A 13,114-nucleotide genomic window follows, 5' to 3' on the forward strand; every position below is an offset into this window, starting at 1 on the left:
CAACATCTCACCACTGGGACAACGTCGGGATTGTCATGAGCCATGGCAGGTCAAGGGACTATGAAATACAATTCCACAGTGGACGAGTATATTGGAGGAACTGGTGCTTGCTGTACCCAGTGCCAACCCCTGGCACTGATGCACTGTACCTAACATCCCTGTGGACCTTCACATGAACACAAGAATCCTTCAACAACCCCATGTAGATCTCCCAAGTTTTCCCCAATGAAGAACCCGCTCGAGATGGGACCTCAAGCATAACCTATATGTAATCGTAATTGTCATCGTATAATGTATTCTCACCCCCATACATATTGATAAGTGGCAACCGTACACATTCAAATCTAATGCCTAGCAGTATACTGCTTCCCCTCTCCGAAATATGTTGCTGACATGTATTGTCCTTGATATATTGTAACCTTACTTAATAAAAAACCTACATTTTAGATGAGCTTGTTTTATGTCTCATCCCAATGAACAGAATCTGTGTGATGGCATCGATGCAGGCAGCCTTATGGCTACACCTGTGGATGGGCACACTTATGTCGTGACAGGCATTATGTCTACAGACAAGAGAGCAACAAGTAGGGGGTTGTTTGTGTCAGGTGGACGGGCCCTTACCTAAATAGCAGTTTAATTTGATTGGGAAAACTCTGAAATCCCTGTTCAGACCCTCTCAGTGGGTGAAGGCACCTGTTGCTACACTTTCAGGTTTGGCAAATTCTTCCATGCCAATGTGCAAAGAAGCCCTAGTTTTAGAAGCCCAGACAGAAGAGCATTCCTCTCTTCCTCTGCTAGGAAGAGTAGGGAACCTTCTTAGCCTTTCACTTACCCTTGCCTTTCTCAGGCAGTCCAAGAAGTGAGGGAAAGTCAAGAAAAACAGAGGGGAGGTTGTTGATAAGTCAATCCCTTTCCTCCACTGCCACAAATGAGAAACTGTACTAATTGTGCCACTGGTGCAAGTGGCAGCAACAGTGAGCAGAGCAAAGTGTATCAGTGATTCAAGATGGATACAAGCTTCAAATTCGAGGATGTCTGTCCTTCCCTTTCTATGACACTGAAAATATGACAAATTTTAAATAAATTTGTATTTTTCGTAGCTAACAAACCTTCAGTCTTAATGTAAGGAGAATAAATTCTCTGGTACTAGCTGGAGTACGGTTAAAAAGAAAACAAAGGAGTGGGTGGCAACTGGCATCAGCCAATAGGGGAGAAGTTTAATTTGATTGGGAAAACTCTGAAATCCCTGTTCAGACCTCTCAGTGGGTGAAGGCACCTGTTGCTACACTTTCAGGTTTGGCAAATTCTTCCATGCCAATGTGCAAAGAAGCCCTAGTTTTAGAAGCCCAGACAGAAGAGCATTCCTCTCTTCCTCTGCTAGGAAGAGTAGGGAGCCTTCTTAGCCTTTCACTTGCCCTTCTCTGAGCAGTCCAAGAAGTGAGGGAAAGTCAAGAAAAACAGAGGGGAGGTTGTTGATAAGGTCAATCCCTTTCCTCCACTGCCACAAATGAGAAACTGTACTAATTGTGCCACTGGTGCAAGTGGCAGCAACAGTGAGCAGAGCAAAGTGTATCAGTGATTCAAGATGGATACAAGCTTCAAATTCGAGGATGTCTGTCCTTCCCTTTCTATGACACTGAAAATATGACAAATTTTAAATAAATTTGTATTTTTCGTAGCTAACAAACCTTCAGTCTTAATGTAAGGAGAATAAATTCTCTGGTACTAGCTGGAGTCGGTTAAAAAGAACACAAGGAGTGGGTGGCAACTGGCATCAGCCAATAGGGGAGAAGGAGAAAGCTACGCGACCTGCTTTACCCCAGTTATGCATCATCAATTCAGTTTCCTTCTAGCACAGGAAATAATGAGTGGTGGCTTGAGGTGGGAAGTATACATTAAGACTGAAGGTTTGTTAGTTATGAAAAATACAAATTGATTTAAAATTTGTTGTTTGTTCATATACAGAACAAACCTTGGTCTTAAAGTAAGGATGACTTACTCTTGCAGAGATGTTAAGAAAATCTTAGAACTGACTGGAGGTTCATACCACCTGAGCTCACTTCCTGACCATAGGAAAGACATAGAAAGAATTTAAAGCTTCTGATCTGTTGAGCATAGGTTACTAGAAAGCCAGACGTCTAGGTTAACAGACTATGAAGTACATATCTCTATTGTGTTTTCTTGATGGTAAAGAAATGTCTGAGACAACAAAACTTACATAAACCAACTTTATAGAGAAGAACCGTGCTCCCCTGCATCTAACCAGTTCCTGGGAATGATGGGATAATTCTCGCTATGTACTGCCCACCAGTAGAGATGAAAAAGAAAGAGAAAGGAAGAAGACCAGTCATCTCATTCACTCTCACTTTCAAATCCAACATCATAGGTAAGATATTTACAGTCCCACCAGGGGCACTAGATGAGCTACACAACTTGTTGAGCAGCCACCACTGTAACCACAGAAAGTGTCCAAGGACCTGTGGGCAATGTCCCATAGATAGAGGGATGTGAAGGTTGTTCGGCAAAGCCAGGTACATGCCTTCAAAATCCTGTGAACCGACAAGTTCTTGAGAGTAATGGTATGGTCTAGGCCCCTCACATCATGTGCTCTTATATGCACTATAAATCAGCATCTGAATGTGAAGTAACCTAAAGGAGATAGTATTCTTGGACACTTCTTTCTTGTTCCGGCCTGTGCTAACAAAATGTCTTCGGTTATCAGGTCTAAGATGCTGAGTCCTTTTTAAATAGCTACGCAGTGCCCTGACAGGGCATAACAACGATTCGTCAGGGTCATCACCAACAAAATCCCAGAGAGAGGTGTCTGAGGACTCAAATCTTTCATCATGAATGAAGAGATTTTGAGTCTTGGCTACGAATTCTGGGACAAATTCCAAGGCTACAGAACTCCAACTTCTTGTATGTTTAACATCAAAAGAGAGTCAATGTAGTTTGCTGACCCTCATTGAAAAGGCCAAGGACAGTTAGGAAACAGTTTTAAGGGTTAAATTCCCGTCTGTTGAGCCTAGCAATTGTTCATATGGAGGGCAAGTAAGACTGCTGAGCATCATGGTCAGGTCCCAATTTGGAGGTTTGAGATCTCTTGGGGAACAGGACTGCTCAAAATTCGTGAACCATAGAAACTTCCGATGATGAGAGATCCATCCCTTTTAGATGAACTAGTCCTAGAGCAGCTCTATAAGCCTTGATGGCAGGAACAGAGTAGTTTCTTCCTACGGAGAAAGATGAGGAAGTCCACTACTTGTTGAATAAAAGTAACAATACGAGATGATACCAATCAAGGTTGACTGCCCATTTTCCTTTATACATGGCTGTAGACGATCTGAAGTAGCCTGACATCTCTGTCACTGCTCGGTGAGAAAAGCCTTTCGCTCGCAAGAAATACTCGATAGTCTCCAGCCATGAAGAGAGGAACCCTACCGACCGGTGAAACCTCTCTATGTACTATGAAGGAAATCTCTCTTGGAGCTTCAGTTAACTAGGTTAGAAGATCAGGAAACCATTCTGCATGTGGCCAAAAGGGAGCCACTAAGGTCATCCTCAGGTTCTGGGAGATCATCACTCTGGTGTCCTCTGCCAGGGCCCAAGGATCTGGAACAATCAAACAAAAAACCTCTAGTTGTCTTTTGAACCTTGTTGCAAAAATGTCGACTGTGGGCCTTCCCCACAGATGGAAAACCTTAATGCTACCTCCTGATGAAGTGACCATTCTGTGCCCAGTACCTGACCTGATGGCTCGGCTTGTTTGCCACGACATTCCTCTTGCCTGGGTATCTGGCTGAGAGGTCTACTAAATTGAAGACCGCCCACTGGTGTAACTGGACAGTCAACTCATGAAGATGACAGGACAGGACACTAATCCCCCGTTTGTTGACATAAGCTGCCACTGCAGTGTTGTCAGACACGAGGACCATGGAGTGCCCTGTCACCCTTTTCTTTGGATTCCTGAAGTGCTAGGAAGGCTGCCTTCAGCTCCAGGATGTTGATATGAAGCAGTTTTTCTTGGATACCCCATAGTCCTGATGTTAGGAAATTTTCCAAGTATGTGCCCCAACCTTTGTACAAGACGTCAAACAACAGAAAAATTTCCAGAGGGGGAGAGTGAAGGGGCACTCCTATGGTCAGGTTCTCATCATCTAGCCACCATGCTTTTTCTAGGGATGACAAGTAACCTAGGATGATCTGCCACTGATGAGCTAGATGCTTCAGTTTGGATAGGAAGGACTGGGGTATGCTCCTGAATAATATTGTCAATAATATTCAAATTTTCCTTGTATACATTAAAAATTGTGTTCAAAAAGAGTAAAAAATTGTACTCTTACTTGGCTACAGAACCATAGGTTGAAGGGCCTATTCTGCTTTAATGGATCATAAACCTACTGTGTACTAGACTATTTACCACTAGTCTATGCAAGATGTTGTGTATGGAACATGTTAATTTTTAATTTCTTTGAACTCTTGTTGCATAACTTTATTAAAAGCTTTACATGTTTCTGGGGTTATATGCCCCAAGGAACGACTTGTGGTGCGTAAGCGAAGTGTGTCCAGTAACTTTGGCTCTCATAAAAGTGGGTTTTTTTTTATATCTATGAGAGGGGATACCATATATAACTATTCCATGTCGGTCTGCTTGTCCATTCTCGGGTAATTAAACCAGTCACTAGGGTAAAGTTTCAATTCATTAAATCGGAAGCTCAACACAACCATACCTCTTAAGAAACACCTTCAACTCTGTCAAAAAGAGCCTGGACGAGAGAGTCGGAGGGAGCATACATAGGAGATTTAAGGGAGGACATCGACAGACCCTGCCTGGCAGGAGATGGCACAGAGATAAGTGTTGGGAGAGCTGTTGACAGATAGGATGACGTCACAGAGACTGTAGCATTAGAAATAGCCCCGGGGGGGTCATTATACATCGAGATGATGTCACCAAAACATAAGATTTGGAAACTGTCATGGCGAAGTCGCTGGGGTAAGAGATGACATGCAGCGAGACAAACCTAGTGATACCCAACACTTGAGATATTTTTTGCGCATCTCTTCTTGAGAAAACTGTACTAGAGGGAGCTGCCTCCTCCTGAAAAACCTGTATTAGAGATGGCTGCCTCCTCCCTCACGAGGGAAGTGTCCCACCCTTGCCAAAAGAACAGAGGAAGCAACATTACAAAATATGACCTCCCGAACACCCCCTTAAAACTTCTAACAATGAAGCCAATCTTTGTGAGAAGAAGCAGCAGCAAGAGGAGACTTTGATAAGGAAGAGGCTGAATAGGAATGCCAGCCATTAATGGAGAAGAGAAGCCTTCCCAAAATGGCACTGTTGATTTCCTTTTTTACTACCTCTTATTAGCAAATCTCTTCCATTGCTTAGGGGACCAAAGAAACACAAAGAATATGGGTTACTTACCTACATTGCAAACATTAGGTCTGCACCTACTACATGTGGGGTGAGGGTCAGTAGACAAAGAAGAGAAGTAATGGGTGTAGGGGTTGTTGTTAATGCTTGGACAATGTCTCTTGATGCCTGGGAGGCTTACCTGAAACACGGGCTTGCATTTGGGATATGCAAGTAAAACATAAAAAAGCACAGAAAAACACACAACAAAAATAGAAAGAAAATACCAGAATGCTGTAGGTGTAAATGGGCAGGAAGTGCAAAATAACCGGCTTCTTCCAAAAGATTGGCACTGAACCTTCTTGCTACAAAGATTGTTAGAGAAAACTGAATTGATGATGCACAGCTGGGGTAAAGCTGGTCACGTAGATTCCTCCCCCTCCCCTATTTTCAGAGTTGGCCAGATTATGCCTAGTTTCAAAAAATATAATTCTTTAGCTTCTTTATTCTTGGATGTGGGGTTGACAAGTTAGTAAGTCATAGGTAATTGAGTGCTACTAGGAGAGAATAAGCCAGGGATAGGATGAAGAGTTTTGGGAACCAGTGGCAAGGAGGAGCTGGAAGGGTTTGGGGGAATCACCAGCAGAGAGAATATCTCTAAATGAACCCAACAAAACTCGCCTGACCTTCCTCTTCCTCTTACCATACTTCTACTTCTGGGGTGAAGTTTAAGAAGCACGTCACTACAAGGAAGAGAACACTTAAATTCTCATCCTCCACAAGAAGTACATGTAAGGACGAAAAGAAAATAAGGGAATAATAACTGAATGAAATATACCAAACCTGGGAGGCTATCGATAAGAATGACGTCACAGACTCCTTCAACAGGGTAGCTAGGTGTGACCTATGGGTCGGCTCCCCGTATTTAGGGTCTTTTGATGAGGAAAAGGCTAATTGGAGGGGTTGCTGTGGTAGTGTTTAACACTCGCCCCAGTTTTATACCGACACTTTTTATTTAGGTGAGCGAGTCAGAGACTTCTGACATGTCCAGTTTAGCAGTTCTCTGGTATTATAGCAATATTTTACTAGAAATAGTGCTAAAGGAGACATATTTCACGGAGTGACACGGCCGAGCCCAGAAATAGGTTTCTGATGTGGGAGACAAAAAACTACCTAAGTTGCCCATGACCACCACTCTGACATTATTCATGTTTTTTCTTCACATCAAGAAAAACAGCACCAGAGGACACAGCAAAAAAGCAAAAGTACTAAAAAGTGGAACAAGGCAAGAAAAAAAGTAAAAGAAATAATGGCAGTAAGCTGCTACTTCCATATTCAATGACCATAGGAAGAGGCAGCAGGAGTAATTTCACTCAATGGCAGCCAAAAAATCAAGTGACAAGTGTAAGGCAAGTGAGGGGTTAACCCCACCCCTCTCCACTGTCAGCTACAGTATCTTTTTATGAAGATTCAACAGCTGTTCTAGATCATGCTGAAGGATACAAACATGGTTTTTGTTCCCACTAGGAACAGAGGTATTCATAAAAAGGATAAGCGCTTTGTGTGGGCACACTGGTTTTCAGTGCCGTTCTTTGTTATGATTATTGAATCACAATGTAGTACTGTAATATTTCTCTACTAAGGGCTGGCAAAATGATTTGTTATAAAATGAGGTGGACATTAAAGCAGAAAAACTGTTTCCAAGTTGACCAAAGGGAATACATGAAAGTATGACAGAAAACAGCACAACTCTGGCTAAAGGGATTTTGAATGTGTTTTTTTACAGCTGACTGTTTTGCCATTATTTTGTCAACTTATTGTGTAGCCAGTATACTACTTACGGAAAGCATTCACTTGGTTTGAGGCTTGTCTCAACAGAAAATGTACACATAAATAATGGCTTTAAGAACAAGTACATTGGTGAAATTACTGGTTATCCTATTGTTAAGACCACAGGTTGGTTCTGCATATGAACAAAAATGGTTCAAAATGAAAATAAAGCAGACACAGGTAGCAGGAAAAGCTGAGAGCTCATGAGTATTAAGGAATAGAGATGATGAAATTTGGGTAATAGAAAAATAAGGATTGTTTATTGATTACTGGAAGAAAGGCTAGGATACTGGGTTATTAACAATCCAAGAAGGAGCAAGTATGAAATTCTGATGTACTGAAAGACAGGCTCTCCCTATAGTCAGACCTGAGTAAAATAATGCTTAAGCCATGTTAAAGAGCAGATCAATGAAAATGAATACTGTTAAAAAAAAAATTTTTTTTCTATTATACTTGCAGTTAGAATGGTACCTGTGGTAAAGTTTTTATACATTTCATTAGCATTCTAATGCAGTTTCCCAGTGTTAATACTTCATTAAAATCATTTATTTAACCTAATTAAACAGCAGTTTAAAATGTACTAACTTTATGCTTAACCTTTGGCAAAGTTTGCAAAGCTTTAAGATCTGAAATTTTAAATCACAAAGTTACCAAAAAGTATAAGCATTCATATTGCTTCTCAAACATTTTTAAAGCACCCAATAGCCTACTATCACTTGTATGGCACTGCCTTGCTTGTTTTAACATATGAAGCGTATCTTCTCTTTTTCTTACCAGGAATTTCTGCCTTGACAGGCGAGTGCAGAGCTGATTGGGAACAAGTAGGTGATGGTTGCTATTGGTTTGGAGGAGAGGAACTGACATACACAGAAGCAATATCTTACTGTATTAGACATGGAGGCTATTTGCTAACTCTTGCACCCCCTGGGAGTCAGCTGAGCCTTCTATTAAACCGTCTTAGATCAGGTATGTGATTTGCATTTACAATATCAAAAATTGTAAGCCTGTGAGATTCAATAGTTTTACCATAAACTTGAATTACTATCTACTATCTTTTCTACAATTTGATGAATCCATATAATTTAAACCCATCCAAGATATTGGATATTAATTTCCACCTGGACCTGAATGAATTGAAGCTAAAATGGAAGATAAATCTATTCTTTACAGTAAGCCAACAGATCACTGCATGCTCATAAGCAATTGTATAATGCCATGTTTAATGGCCCTTTTTTTTTTACCCTACCATTTGCTGGTGTACTAGAAGCCCATTTTTATTTTTAAATGTATCAAAAACCATCCCTGCGACCAATGCAGCTGTTTTATTATTATTTTTTTTACCGTACTTGCCGGCATATTAGACACTTTTTTTTTTTATTTCTAAATGTGTCAAAAACCTGCCCTGCGTCTAATGCAGCCATATTAAGGATGGGGAAACGAGCACCATGTGCTAGCATACTAGGTAGGCACAAAAATTGTTCCTAGTAATATGTAAAACATTGAAAAACAAGCCTAATTATTATAGTAAATTGTATTACTAATAATAAAATATTGAAAACAAGCCAAATTATCAGTCTGTTATCACAAACTTATGTAAAATTTCTTTTTCCCTACAAAATCACTTTAGTATATCTTTCAATAAATGTATGATTAGACATATACTAAAATTGTTTTTTCCCCACAAAATACCCATGCGTCTTGCGTGAGGGTGTCTTCTAAGCCAGCAAATACTAAAGTAATTCATTTGGCTGATAGTCAATATTATTTGATTCATAACAACCATAACTTATTGTCCTTACTTTCAGACATTGTTTACTGGACAAGTGGGACTGATGCTTTCAATAAGGGGAACTGGGAATTCCTAATGACTGCTACACCTGTAATGCCTCTCCATTGGGCCATCGAGGTAAACTCTACTGTTCATCACAACAACCACTGTGCAGGTCTCACACCTAATGGTCTCATCAAGCGAAAATGCACACATCGCCTTCCATATATCTGCCACATTATTTGAAGTTCACCTTTGGGATTCCTAATCAGCTGATGATTAGCAATAGTGCAGCAAAGGCACTGCCACTTCACACACTTCTTTTCACGCCTGAAATGAATAATATATTCTTCATTTTTGAACATCAACTGAGGATTTAACAAATTTCTCATGGGTTACTTTGCAGTCCTACTGATCAACTATGCAGAAATTTCACAAAGTGAAAAAAAATTTGATGAGAACGGGGTATTCTTAAATGGTTAATGTAAAGAGAAGTGGAGAGGCCTCAAAAGAGATATATAAAAGGGATAGGGAAGATTCTAAGAAGCTGTTTAACCAAGCAACTAAAACTCTTTCAGTTTATCAAACTATAGGTTTAAATGAAGAGTAATGTGTAAATGATAAACAAAATTATTGGCTTTCTTTAATAAAATCACAATCATACCATGAGAAAATGCTAAAGTTGCTTTTAGTTTTAGTGTTAACTATATATAAAGCATTTTAAAATAGCTCTTCTTAGGATGAATCTGCTCACATGTGGCCAAAAGTACTTGAAAATAACTCTTCATGGGACGAATCTAATCACATATAACCCATTTCTGTAAATTTCATACTTATTAAAATGCTTTCTCTAAAAGTCATTCTCAGTAAATGCTTTCATTAACACAGTGATACTTCATAATTACATATTACTAAGTAAAATGCTGTACATCAATGCTGTTTACTGTTTCTAAAAGATTAACTTCCATCAGTGAATGTTGAACAATACTGTACTCAGAATTATTCAACAAGCATCAGTTCACTCATTTCTGGGAATTTTCTTAGGGTTTAGGTTACTTGTTACTGCTCCCACCGTCAGTGGACTCTCTTAATCTTACCCATCAAACTACAGTATTTTCATTACTGACACGTCGTCAAATGTTTCCCCATTTTGACATATTTTAGTGATCAGAGTGAATTTTTCACCATGTATTTTAATACAAGTTCATTAATCATTGACACTTCTTAGGTTGATGGGTTTATTTAACTTGGATCACGCTGACAACATTCTTTTGCCGAGTCATTGTTCATAAGTATCATTCATATAGCAGGTTTGGTAAACGAGTGCTAACATTATTAACTGGCAAATAATCACATCACCATTTTAGTTTTATGTTGACAACATTATACATGTAATTTATTTCATAGAAAAAGTAACCATATATTCTAAATATTTCAGTGTTTAAAATCAATAATATTTTTAGCAGTACATACTATACATAAAATTTATTTCATAGCAAAAGTAACCATACATTTTAAATAGTTCAATGTTTAAAATCAATTACATTTTTGCAGTATTATACATAAAAAACTTCATCTAACTACTAACAGCAGCTGTAATGAAATTAATATAAATGTCATGTGCTCATTTTGATAATTGAATGTCAGTTGAACTATGGGGGACTGCTTACACTATATCATAATCAGAAATATAAATAAACCATTAATTAGGTACTTATACTAAGACTACCGTAATAGGAGTTTTCTTTCATTTGTTTTATGAATATCCTATTATAGTCTGCCTTTTTCTGGACAATTTTTTTTTATGAAACTGATTAAGCACAACAATCTCCCTTGTCTGTAAAACAATAGTTTTCATGTCATGGTATAATATATCAATATATTCTAAACAGAAAATATATTTAATCAGTTGATGTAGTTTCAGTTTTTAAACATGCACCTAATTTCCCTTAATTATATAAAGTGAGACCAACAAATGTTAAAAGTAAGGATGGTACCCAGGTGTAACTGAGGTAGAGGCAATGCCCATTTGCACTCAGCTGATGCTACCCATTATCCTTCCTGCCCATATTCAGAATGGAAAACTGAAGGGAACAAATAAAGCGGGGTTGACGAGGTGGGTTACCTCTAATATGAAAGGTTAGTGGCAGGGAAGAACTTTGCATGATCCGTTGGGGACAAAGGCACTTCCTGACTCATACATAAGGGTGTTAACCTTCTTCAAATACCATGCATTAACTGTGACTATGGCAACGAGCCCAGGAAGCGCCTCTGAAGTATACCTGAAGGTCAACTCCATATGTGACCAAGAGCTGGAACGAAGCCATAGCCGCCGCCTTAGGATATTTCGCTCAAAGTGAAACTGAGCATTGCTGCTCCAGCTCTGTCTGCAAGAAATTTGGAAAAAACAGGACCTTCCAGTCTCATCAAATCCTTAAAGGTTTGTGCTGCTCCTCCCTCAGCCACAGGAGGACCCCTGCCAGAACTCTGCTGTGGCTGTTGCTCTCTGAACCCTGTTCCAACTTAAAACACCTCTGGCCCCCTACTTCAAAACTGTAAAACCAAGAGAGGAGGAGAGGAACAACTCCTGGTACTGCTTCTACAACTCACCTACTCACCACACAGCTAACAGCACCCACAAAAGGTGGAAGAGATCAGAGAACTCTTCCTAAAGAGGGATTGCTCAGATCATGCAAGCTCTGAAGTGCACAAACATTTTAAGCACAGAAATGATGCAGGTTCACCTCCAAAACCCTCCTGATGAAAGCTGGAAAGGAGACCCTCCCCTACTGACAGTGCAGCACCCATCCGTAGACCGGGTATGCAATTAGTGAGCGGTTAGTGCGTGGTTGTGGAGTTGAGTTGAGAAGAGTCACTCTGCTCACCTGTCCAACCAAGAACAAACCAAATAAGCAAATATTCAATTGCCAATGGTCAACCCTATTTGCATACCTGGTACACAACTTGTGAATGGACTGTGCACACCACTTACTGAGCAGGTCGCGCAAACCCCTCTCTGCATGACTCCAAAGGGTTATGGTGGGGGAGGGGGCCAACTCATGCACCAAACAAACAGCCTTGACTTAATGTGAGCCCAAAAGCACACAAAGACAGCCAGGAACAATGCTCAAGTCTAAGCAGGCTGGCAACACAGTGCTCATTGTTAACCCTACTTGGGGAAAGCCGATAACTGCTGGTGACAAAGCACCCCCACCCCTCTCCCAAGGGGGAGAGCACATACATGAAGTATATCAAGATTTCTTACATCAGGATTAGACTTCCCCATCTCAATACCTGCCAGTGTAGGGAGAGTGGGGTTGAGGCAGTGGTAGACAATAAAGTAGAAGACATGGAAAGTGCTCAAGACTCTCCTGCTCTTCCCTCTGCCGTCCTTACTTGTATGCCTCATACTGCAGGATGTAAAACACCATACAAACTAACTTACTGCAGGGCTGGTTGAGTCAGGAGCTGGAAATAAGTCACATCCACCAGAGAAGAAAGACTACTGCAACCAGTCAACCATTTCTAATCAGCAGTAAAAAAAAAATAATAACTGACCATTGTTACTATCAGCAACTACCTCAGGAGATCATGAAAGCCTTCTTCCTCCACTAGGTTATACTACAGAAGGACTACCTAATCCTTGGTAGACCAAACTCCCACAGGAACTTCCACATTGCTCAAGCCTTACGGACACCTGAGAGCCAGCATCAGTAGTATATGGTCAAGGAATGACAGCAGCTGATGAAACCTTCATTAGAAGCTGCTACATCCCCAGCAAAAATGATAACAGCCTACCGTGACCTTCACAACAAAACAGGTCTTGTCTACTATCCGAGACAAATAACCAACAAGCACAAGAGCACTGAAAGAGTGCACATTATTCACAGAAAGGGAAAAGTCTTACTGCAAGAACACATCTGACTTACATTGCGGCCAGGAAAACAATGAGTAGCAGCGGCTGGGTGAGAACAGGCATCGCCTCTCCCACATCTCCACCTGGGTACCACCCTTGTTTAGTCAGTATATAAATGAACGATTACAAGAGTATATTCCACATACGAAAGGCACTGTGTTTGTATCCCCACAGGAACAATTAGTGTTTTGCAGCCTTAATAATAAAAATCTTATAACAAAAGCTGAGAAATGAATTACCAACT

At 40.3% G+C, this 13,114-nt stretch overlaps 1 protein-coding gene across 2 annotated transcripts in view; it reads left to right on the plus strand.

The window, feature by feature from the left end:
- The window catches only part of LOC135204426 (uncharacterized), a 67,939-nt gene extending 54,847 nt beyond the window's left edge, over positions 1-13,092 (plus strand). The window contains exons 6-7 of one of the 2 annotated variants that reach the window (XM_064234704.1): positions 7,982-8,152; positions 8,992-13,092. In XM_064234704.1, the coding sequence (XP_064090774.1) occupies positions 7,982-8,152; positions 8,992-9,200 (380 nt within the window). In that variant the 3' untranslated portion in view covers positions 9,201-13,092. Of the gene's footprint in view, positions 1-7,963; positions 8,153-8,991 lie in introns of both variants that reach the window. The other variant, XM_064234653.1, reaches the window with a different exon arrangement.
- Positions 13,093-13,114: the final 22 nt, after the last annotated feature.

The sequence above is a fragment of the Macrobrachium nipponense genome, chromosome 11 (assembly GCF_015104395.2).
Source record: "Macrobrachium nipponense isolate FS-2020 chromosome 11, ASM1510439v2, whole genome shotgun sequence".
Taxonomy (NCBI): domain Eukaryota; kingdom Metazoa; phylum Arthropoda; class Malacostraca; order Decapoda; family Palaemonidae; genus Macrobrachium; species Macrobrachium nipponense.